Source organism: Lytechinus pictus, chromosome 11 (assembly GCF_037042905.1).
Source record: "Lytechinus pictus isolate F3 Inbred chromosome 11, Lp3.0, whole genome shotgun sequence".
Classification (NCBI taxonomy): Eukaryota; Metazoa; Echinodermata; class Echinoidea; order Temnopleuroida; family Toxopneustidae; genus Lytechinus; species Lytechinus pictus.
The window spans coordinates 11818329-11829786 of NC_087255.1; the positions used below are offsets into that span (position 1 = coordinate 11818329).

Sequence of the window (11458 nt, forward strand, 5' to 3'; positions counted from 1 at the left end):
ACTTCCCGCTCGCATTACGTAGGAAGATGCCTAATTACCCATCTTCACGCCTTACAAAACATGAACTAGTGTCCCGTTTTTAGCTCTAAATCTTAATTTTCCCCATCGCGCTTATCGCTCGTATTGTCTAGTTATATACCTATTCAGTTCAGGATTAATGCTTAGAATGTCAATTTTCTTGTTGGAATGTCAAAAATGTTCAGCCCGCACTTCGCGCTCGCATTATTCCATTCTTGAAATAGGCCATCATAATTATATAGGCCTATGTATCGTCTTCATGGCTACTACAATCAGAACAGGTCCCTTGTTTATCAGGCCAGAATATATATGAAAAAAAAATCTGCTCGTGCTTCGTATTTGCAGTATAGTTATTAGTTAGATGTTTTATTTTCAGGACAAAATATGACATTTACGAAAAATTTTAACTCGCGCATCACTCGCACTATATTGAATAGTACGTATAGGATTATACATTTCAGGGGTCGCGGAAGCGAGGGGGGGGGGGCTCCAGCCCCTGCTTTTTTCCATAACCGTGTTCAAAAAAGTAAAAATGACCATTTGATTGTGATTTTTTGCATGGTCACCCCCCCCCCAAAAAAAAAAAAACATTTGACTCAGCCCCCCCTCACTTTGAAAACCATTCTGCGGCCCCTGCATTTATGTTGTTTTATAAGAATAAAGCTGACTGTTAGGTCTACACCTTCAAAGAAAGAAACAAACAAAAATCAACTCAGAGCGGTCGATCGTGGAAAATAATGGGTGAAAAATTCCCCCCCCCCATATTCGTGATATTGGCCGCGAAATTGATCTGCCTCTGCTATCATGTTAGCTCGTTCCATTCTTATTTCCTGTTTCCCTTGCCTCATTTGTTCTTTCTTTTCCTTTACTTGTTATCCTCTTTTTTTTACCTTTCCCTTTCTTCTTTTCTCCCTTTTCCCACTTCCAAATTAATTTCCCTTCCCCAATGCATGCGCTGAAATATGACGTGAAAGACATGAACACATCGTACACGCAAAACTGTGTATGAACAGAATGCATAGAGTTGGATAAAGCGTGAGAGAATGTCAGGCCGAAGCGCCGAGCTGAGCGAGCGTGACCAATGTCCATCGCATCGCATCGCATGCAGCATGCAGTATAATGTATCTCGCAGTTTCAAGAACCATGAACCAATCTTGTCGCACGTGGAAATTTGTAGCCAAAATGTTGACAGACTCATCTCTAATACGTTTTCATGAACGTCAAAATAAACTACTGTAACATGTGAACTACAGGTTGGAGGGTCAGCATAAGGGGTAAGTTAGTCCACATTTTTTAAAATAATTATCTAACCCATCTAACAAAAATTCAACGGTTTCCTGTGCTCCTCGCCGAACTCGCTGGGTAGGGGGAGAAACTCGACGGAGGCCATGCTAAAACTAAGAACAATGATCGACGAGCGGGTACACGGAATTAGCAGACTACGCTCGCAGGGATATTTCGGTTTGCTAAAAGTGGAACGGCTAGTGATCAACTAACAGGGGGAAAAATCAGTCGTGGACGAAAGTGGGCGCTATATAAGTGCGCATAAATTCAGCGAACTGTCTTTGAAATTCAGCCGAGGAGAATGATTTTATTTCTCGGAGTTTATTTAAAATTTAATATTTCCAAGAAGAAATTCTGTCAATTTCGCATTGAATCATCATCAGCAATCGTTATTCAATAGGAAAGATCCATTCAACTGGAATTTTTGTATCCTTTACCAACACTATCCACGAGCTTTAAAGTCTTCAGTCTTCATTTTATACACACCCTACCACATGCTCCACTAATGTAAATATGTTGTTCACATACACAAGTGTGCCCCCCCCCCCCTTGAGAGTGACACCAAGCTTTTAATATGAAAATGTCGTTCATACACAAGTGAGGGCCTTTTTTTCTAGTCAAATTGTATGTGGGACAAAATGAGGTATATATAAAAAAAATATTTGGATGACGGCGACCTCGGAGTGATAGAAGGGCAGGTATACATGTAAAAAGCCCCTTAAGAATTATAATTTCCACTGCCATCCCCATGAGCAGTCATTATTTGTAATTGTATATCGTGTTTTGGGGGAATACTACAAGTATTATACTTTTACTTTGGCCCCCCAAAAATCTTTTATAAAACCTTGTATTTACCGATTGGTTAGACTAGGGCTGTAAATTTCCCAATCAGAGAATACCAGGGTCCCGTCTTACAAAGAGTTACAATTGATCCGACCAACCTCCAGTATATGGAAATCCATTAATGGCATACTTTTTTTCTTCAGGAAATTTGCACTATGTCCATTGAAAACAAAGAGAAGCACACTGAATTGTCAAGAAAACAGTGAATGTATGAATATACATCATATCTAGAAAATAATTGGAAGAAACATGTAATTAGATGATGACGTTGCTGGCCTTCCATAGTTGAGGTTGACTGGATCACTCGTAACTCTTTGTAAGACGGGGGCCCTGGTACTATTCTTGAACTTCAAGTCTGTCTAAATATGCCTATTCTCACATACACCGGTAACCAGGCAGATGTATGTAATGCATCGTGCAGAAATCAATGATAAATGTCAAGGATGAACTCCTGACAGCCTTTCCAAATTTCAGAAAATTAGTAGGCCTATAAACACACACACACACAATTGGTGCAGCTGACAATAGGTCATCTAATCATACTTTGTCTTTAGCCTTCTGTCTTTTATCTTTTGTAATTTTATCTTCTTTACCACATATTAGAGCATTAATTTTATGCATTTTTTTTTGTCACTGTCAAGAATTTATTTCAATATGTATATGATATTCTTTGTGTTTCTTACATATAAATTGTATAAAGTGAATTATTTTTGTATAAAATACAACAATTACAACTAATTGTAACTTTGTCATTAATGTAACTACCATGGTAACCTTGATTGTGATTGGCTGCTGAGCCCTGTTACCATGGAAGTTGCTATAATGGCAAAGTTAGAATAGAAGTTAAAGGGCAAGTCCTCCCCAACAAAAAGTTTATTTGAATAAACAGATTTTAAAAACAGACACGGATAATGCTAAAAATGTAATCAACGTCGGATGCAAATAATAAAAATATGACATTTCAGGAAATAATATTACATAGGCCTACTTCTTAAGTTTGAATAGCATTCCTGGTTGTGAGAGAAAAGCTTTCGAAGTTCTGTACAAAAATTGCTACACGAGAGAAATTTTGTGTAGGGGGGAGACAAAGGGGGGGGGGGGGGTGGTTGAAATACAAGCATACATGTATGTGGCAGCCCTATAGCCCCCTCACCCCCTTGTAACTCATTTCAAATAACATCTAGAGCAACCATCTCCTTGATGTACACTCAATCATCAAGTATCTAGTGCATCCATTTGAAGTAGTTTATATTAGAAACGTTTATTATTGCACCACCAAACGCAATCTCCAGCATTTGCAGGAATGACAAATGACCTTTTAACAACACCATAGCTTTACTTCGGCACTAATAACAAGTCAGCACAGCATCGAGTTGAAGTTAATAGCAACTTGTCTGAAGTCTTGGCAGAGGAAATGTCACGGTATGAATTTGATGCAACAAACACTCTAAAAGTGGATCACATTGTTATGGGGTAATAAAGTAAACATGTTTGAAGTTGAGTGCTGTCTTTAGAATACCCAGACACATCCTGTGGGCAATTAATGCACAGCTTGATATTGCCATAATGTTTGATTTAAACCTTTCAAACTCGATATTTCTCTGAATATGAAATCTAAAATTTTCAGGTACTTAGCTACCTGACTAAACTAATAAATGTGTATATAATATCAAATTTTGGTCAACATAATTACTATGATTTTACTTTTAGGATCAAATTTAAATATAACAATGCTACTTGGACACCGTGACATGCCCATGTAACAGCGGTATACATGTATACTGTTTTGCTCAATAACTTCATAAAATTAAAGAAGTGAGTCTAATAGTTCCCTAGCATGAAATTTCAGTATAGATTCATCGTGCACCCTGAACTCTGATATACCGTCACCTTTGGATATCCCAGAATGCAATATATTACAAATTATACATGTTATTGTTAAAATTACTTCAATTTTAATTGGTGCTATCATTGGCTTCCCCAAATTAGAATGATACATAATAGTATACCGGTAATACTTAATTCTATTTACATAAATTTAATGTCATATGATTTTTTTTCTCAATGTCGCAAAAATTCTAGTAATTATGTAGTGTCTCAATACAAATGTAAATCCTACAAACAATAAATGTATTGAATAATTAGCATCAGGTTATGCTGAAATGTCACGATTTCTGCCCAATTTTGTGGGAAGACCCACCATACATACAATCAATACCTTTTTATAAGGCCTACTGTACACAAATATTTGAAATTTAAATAGAAATTCGTGCAGAGAACAATGAATACATTAATCATTATTGATAAAGGAAATCCTGATTGCAGAGAATAAATTCTGCATGCCATCAGATTTCATCACTTTCCTGTTTATAGATAGTGTATTCTGCCTGTTAAACCTGGGGGAGATGGGGAATACCCATCAACGTCCAACAGTATAATCTTCAAAGCCACATTTCAACTGCAAATTGCATAACACATGAGAGAGAGCGATCCGAAGTGGCACTAAAAGCACATCTCAAACATGTAATTTTAATTTCTAAAAAAAAAAAAAAATACATTCAAGTTCTGATAAGCAATATTCCCTTCAGGATGGTACATGTATACAGTTCCAAAGCACATTCTTTGCATGATACATGTAGGCTAGTTCGAGCATTTCAGTTTTATTGAATAGACTTGTCAGATTCCCCCCCCCCCACCCTAAATTACAAGAGACACTAAGAGAAGGGAGGGGGTAACGGGCATTGGGGGCAATCAGTATAATGTGTGGAAAACAAACCTATTTTAACATTCAAAATTCGAAGCTGTCAACCTTTAAAACTAAACAGTAGTAATCCAGCAGCTCAAGAGATGATTTGTACATAAAGAGAATTGAGAATTGAGAATTGATTTTATTCTGTCCATTTAGGAAAATATTCTTGTTGGCATTTACATATACACAGAAATATACAAAATCAAAGCGTAAAGATAAATTCTACAGAATATATACAATCACACATATTTGAAGAAAAATACATAATACAAAATAATTTCAATCAAATCGGTAACATTTTACTCTTAATCATCGTTATTATTAATATAATTATCATTATTATTATTATTATCAATCTTATTATTATCATTATGATTATTATTATTAATTGTATTATTATTATTATTATTATTGTTATTGTCATTGTTATTATCATTATTATTATTATTATTATTATTATTATTATTATTATTATTACTATTATTATTATTATTAATATTGTTTCTATTATTACAATTATCAATAATCAATCATTACTATTATCATTATCATTATTACAGGATATACAGAAAAAAAAACATACAAAGAAATACAACAAACTACATACAGTCATACAAATAAGGGGAAAATACATAATATAAAATAATTTCACTCAAAATCGGTACAACTTTGCTCTTAATTATTGTTATTGTTATTTATTTTCAATATCATTATTATCATTGTCATTATCATTATTATTAATATTATTATTACTATTATCATTAATATAATTTTCCTATCATTATTAATTATTATTATTATTATTATTATTATTATTATTATTATTATTATTAATTATCATTATCATCATTATCATTCATCATGTCATATTTCATATATGCACCACACGGTATTATAAATTTCTTTGAAGAGGTACTATAAAGAAAAAAAAAATGAATCCTCTTTCTTTTAAGGCTCTAATTCAGAATCATATCTTGTACTCTCTCTTTTGCTTAAATCCATGATAAATCCAAGAGGAAAAAACCACAAGATTGAGTCAATATTTAAGCATGCTGTGATGATGTCATTTAGAGCAATGTAAGTCAAATGTATTGCTGTACACACGCGTGGCCAAATTATTTCCAAACACCCCCTAATCGAGTTTTCTCTGTGTGCAAAATAACCCCCTAAACAAGTTTTTTCGCGGGCTTTATTTACACATTTTGGCCCCTAAACAAGTTGTCGCCAGAATATGACCCCGGGGGAAAAGCTTGGGGGAAAAAAACTAAATACGTTTGACCCTCGGATTGACCATTGACCAGTCTTTCAAAACACCCCTTTTTTTTTTAAATCTGTGTTTTTGATACCCTTAACGAGTGCATGCGCGGCCCGCGTAAAAAACTGAAAAAACACCCCTTAAAACACGTTTTTTGGGGTCACGCGTGTATACAACAATATGTTTGACTGGTCCCCCGGGATACTTACACTGTATTTGCCCTCAAAAGAGTAATAAAGTCAAAAGCATAATGGCATAATTTGACATGAAAATCATAATATGAATTTTTCTTCATAGTTGACAGCTCTGGACCATGTACTTTCTGAATATTAGAGATAAAATGAATGAAAAAGGTATATTTCATGTATTCACAAGAGTGATTACATGTTCGATGAAATCATTTTGTTGCCATTACAGTACTTTGATGCCACTCTCAGAGTTCTGATTTATATTGAGTGTGATTGCAAAAGTCTACACCCCAATATCAACCAAAGTTATATGTCTTATGGTGAAGCATTCTTATCACCAACTATAAAGACTTCAAATGAAAAACTGAGAAATTAGCCGAGTGGCTACCTCAGGCGAACAAAGATCCTTTTGAAAGGATAGGCCCTTATACTAGTGCAGATAATGTGCATTGGGCCATGTCCAGCATGTCAAAGACTACGTGGAATCAGCCTGGTCCCACCAATGTGATAAAATTAAGAGAAAGGCCTCCTTTCTTAATATTGAGTAAGGGTCTTTTGTGAGCTGGACATAGCCAAGTGACCACAGAATTTGCACTCTTTCACATTATAATTAAGGGCCTATCCTTCAACAGGAACAGGCACGTCATTGTTGGGGGCGTGTCATGGTCTAGTGGTTATGACTCTCATCTTTCAAACAGAGGGTTGTGGGATTGAATCCTAGCCGCAGCATATCTTCCTTCTGCAAGAAATTTGCCCAAACTGTGCTACACTCGACCCAGGTGAGGAAAATGGGTACCCGGCAAGATTAATTTTCTGAATAAACTGAGCACTGCGGAAAAGTTGTAGCTCGAGGTGAAGTCAATTGTAATTGTAGTTGTGCTTTGCATCCTCAAGCAAAAAGGGCTATACAAATGCAGCTCTTCTTATCATTTTTATTTAATAGCAAAACATCCTTAACAGCAAATGAGTGGTATTGGCTATCTATAGTCAAACCACAACTTCGACCAAAGTTTAAAACAAACCAGACTTCAGAGTATGAGCCACTGTGTTTAATGTTATTAATGGGACAGGGTGGTACAGTAAAGTAGCACTAATTATATTAGTCCAAAATACCAAGACTACATTACCAAGACTACACTTTTATTGAGTGAAAAAGTCAATTCACCAAGTACTATCTTTTTATTTCTACAGTGAAAATGTATATTAAAAATGATTTTGTTATGATATGAAAAAGACATCTGGCCATGCAATTAATTTCTGTGAAATCTTTGACACATGCATCTGTTTCATGGACTCTGAAGATGACAGCTATCATTCCATACATGTAGGAGTAGAACACAGTTCCTTGCATTAAAACTTTAATTCAAAGCAAATTATACGAACCAGCAGCGTAAATAGCATAGCACGAGTCCTAAAAACTGCTAAATCTTGCTAGGTTCCTACCCATAATGCAACATTCTGAGCCGTGTAGTCTTGTAATTGAGGCCCATTAGAATGAAAATACACTCATTCGCTATTCAATATATTCATACCACCGTAATTATGTTACCGAGTAGCTAAACAAGTGCTTATCCTCTCAAAAAAATACTTGTCTTTTATACATAAATAACATTGTATGCTAAATTATTCTCTTTATTATCAATAGTTATCTCAAAAGGTAGGCCTATACCTTAAGACTGCTATCTATATGTATAACACATAGTCAGTGGGAGGCCTCATAGGCCCATATTTTTAACTCGGGTTTAACTTAGACCATACCATGGTCTATAAAACTCTGTGCTAAAATTATGGGAAGCCAAACGTGTCAAAATTTGTTTACATGGTATGTTTATGTTTACTTGTGCTCTTTCCTAATTCTTTAACTATCTTCCCAGATAGTTGAGAATGATTTGAGAGTCAAATAAGCTGATACTTTGAACCTCTACTGTTCAGATTTGCATGTATGTCAGAATTGGCTATCCATAGTTAAACCACAACTTTAGACCCAAGTTCAAATAAAACCCGACTTCAGAAAACAGGCCATAGAGTTTTGGTCAGTTCGCCCCCCCCCCCCTTGAAGAGATTGATGATATCTTACTTGTATTCCTGTCTCCATAACTGATGGCTTCTGCTAATGGGTTCCATCCATGGACATTTTTGGATTTGACGGGTGCACCGTGGGCTAATAACAGGTGCATACAATCTAAACAAAAAATAATAGTATAGAAAGAGAGCAGAAAGGATTTAAATTTTGAAAAAATATTATAGGGATACATGTATTAATATACAAATCAACAAATTTTTTCTTTGAAAATAAAATATCTACATAATGTCATGTTGTCCCCTTAATGCCTGTTGTTTACATGTACTCCTGACATAATAAATCAAATTACTATAGGCCACCATCCCTCTAAACTGAAAGTATCATTTTTTTATATCATATAAATGTACATCAACATAATACATGTATATTCTTTTTTCTGTTTGCAACCATATGAAATTTGACTTTGACAAGCCCTTGGACTTTGCTAAATTCTACACATGAATTGTAAATGAATCTTACATAGTTTATGCATATTTCACCATTGTAAATGTACATGTATGTACAGTATATGCAAACTTAAAATAAAATGAATTGAAAAAAACAACATTTAGATACTGTTTATATACTAGTATTAAGTAAATTTTAAGAGAATCTAATTAGAAACTAAAGTTTTCTTTAGCAGGATAACGTATTGCACAAAATTACAAATTATCTTCATAACATTGTATTTTCATAGAAAATTAGTTGGGATTCAAGAGGTCCTTTTCAAGAAAGGTATTCAGGCCATATAAAGCTACCCAATGATTGAGATTTTTTCATGAATAGATCTCTAAAAGAACAATAAATTCATAATTTGAGGATTTTACGATAGAACTTACTGCATTTTTGCAAATTATTTTTGGCCTGGTCATACAGGTAGTTAGCCTCAATATTTGAGTACAACATTAATAAATGATCGATCAAAGTCAGATTAACAAGCTATTTGAAAGCAGAGTAATCAACAAAATCTTAATTGGTGGAGTGGCCAGCACTTTTGTTATGTACAACAGACGATGAAAGAAGTCACATAACTTGTGACTAATAACAACTTTTCTTGGCATTATCTTTCAAATTGTACATGTAAGCATGAGAAGTTTATTAGAAATCATTTTTTCTGCTAACAAGAAATGTATCTCCATTTATGCTGCACAGGTGAGATGAAAGGATACCTGAAAAGATTAATTCCTCGAATGCAAAAATCACTTTAGCTTGAGTTAAAACAGGGTTAATGACAGGGTGGGGAGTTTATCATTGACTTACCTTTATGACCCAGTATGACAGATAGATGAAGTGGTGAGTTTCCTGTAAAAAATATCATAAGAGAATTCTATTACCATTAAATCATCATCAAACTGAAAGTTCAGAAACATCAAACGTCAGGAACCCTGCAATTTTAGTTTGGATGTCAATGACATCATTCAAATTCCCAGACTTATACCCCTTTCATAAACCCAATAAAACATATCCTCCAATTAGCCGCCTAAGAGTAATGCGGATAATTCAATAAAAATTGCGTTCACAAACTCCGAAAATTATTTTTACGAGCGCCCGTCCTGAAAAAGGCGGATAATCGTCATGACAACTGGACACGCCCCCTCCGATGCGGTTGTGTTGGAAAAGGGTGACCTTGTGACCGCACCATGGCAATTATCCGCATTATTTGGAAATACGTTCATAAACTCAAAATATTGTCCCGATGCCGCTATTATGCGGATAATAGCAGCATCAGAATAATGCGGATAACTCTTGTCCTCCTCTGATTTTTCGACCAAATTATGCTGCTATTAGCCGCATAATTGGGTTTTATTGGGTTTATGAAAGGGGTATTACATAGTTCCTCATCTCTATGGACTAAAGGACTGAAGAGACTGGTCACTTTATTTGAGTGTATACTCTTTGACACCGTTCTCACTACCGTCCTAAAACTGGTTTACTGAAAACTAGTTGAGTGGAAACTAGTTTAACGTGTAATGAGAACGGTCAAAGCGGTCTTCTAAACCGTTTCAGAAAACCACCTTGCGATGTACATGTAGTTTTGAAGATCGCTTTGCCTCGTTAAACTGGTTTTAGCAAAAGCGAGGACACTACCGTTCTTCGGGAAGCAATCTTCGCACATTTTGAGCGCACTATTCCACACTCTGTGTGTGGGATGCCTACGCTGCGGTTTAAAATTTCGTGCAAAACATGTCACCCCACTGAGAGTGTTCCCTTAGCAACAAGACCGCTTTATGTGAAATGGGAACACTAGCAAAGCGATCTTCCAAACTGGTTTCCTGAACCGGTTTCCAGTAAACCAGTTTTAGAAAGTATGAGAACAGTGTCTATGTCTGTCCATGAAACAGATTTTAATTGTATCTCACACTGTTGACATAATTCATGCAATCATCATGTATCAAATTATTTTCCAAAACAACATGCTCAAAATTAATGACCTGTATCACTTTTGACTTTCAATTCATGTGCAATCTTAATAGAAATAATATAAATTTACTTTAAAGAAAAAAAAACAAAGGGGCACCAGTTGATAAACAAAGGATCATCCACATAAAACGAGAATGTCCTCAAATCTAACCAAGACATATCAGTTCCTGATGAAATGAGATTGTCCTTGCTCCCTGTTTATGAGGACAATATTTTGTTCACCTTGCCCTGCATCACTCATGTGGTGGGGTTGAAAGCAAACATTTGCAATCAATTGCAAATTTATGATGAAAATAGATGAATATTAACTAAAGCAAATCAACTAAAATCTCATACATAATACTTGTTGATGCAAGAAGCAGACTATCAATTAATTGCAAATTTGAAATGAAATGTCAGTATGACTCTCAATTGATTTTTGGACCTAAAATTGATATGCAATCAATCGCAAGTCATCATCATCATCATCATCATCATCATCATCAACATCATCATTATCATCATCATAGTCACCATCATCATCTTCATCATCATCATCATCATCATCATCATCATCACCATCATCATCACCATCATCATCATCATCAACATCATCATCATCAAGGGTACACAGCAACAGTTTCCTGATGCTGTGGTCG

At 35.1% G+C, this 11458-nt stretch overlaps 1 protein-coding gene across 1 annotated transcript in view; it reads right to left on the reverse strand.

Annotated features, from left to right (window-relative positions):
* The window catches only part of LOC129271777 (ankyrin repeat domain-containing protein 13C-B-like), a 35140-nt gene that overhangs the window by 22376 nt on the left and 1306 nt on the right, over positions 1 to 11458 (reverse strand). The window contains exons 2-3 of the mRNA XM_064106759.1: positions 9660 to 9701; positions 8415 to 8519 (exon numbers count right to left, since the gene is read on the reverse strand). Of these exons, the coding sequence (XP_063962829.1) occupies positions 8415 to 8519; positions 9660 to 9701 (147 nt within the window). The remainder of the gene's footprint in view (positions 1 to 8414; positions 8520 to 9659; positions 9702 to 11458) is intronic.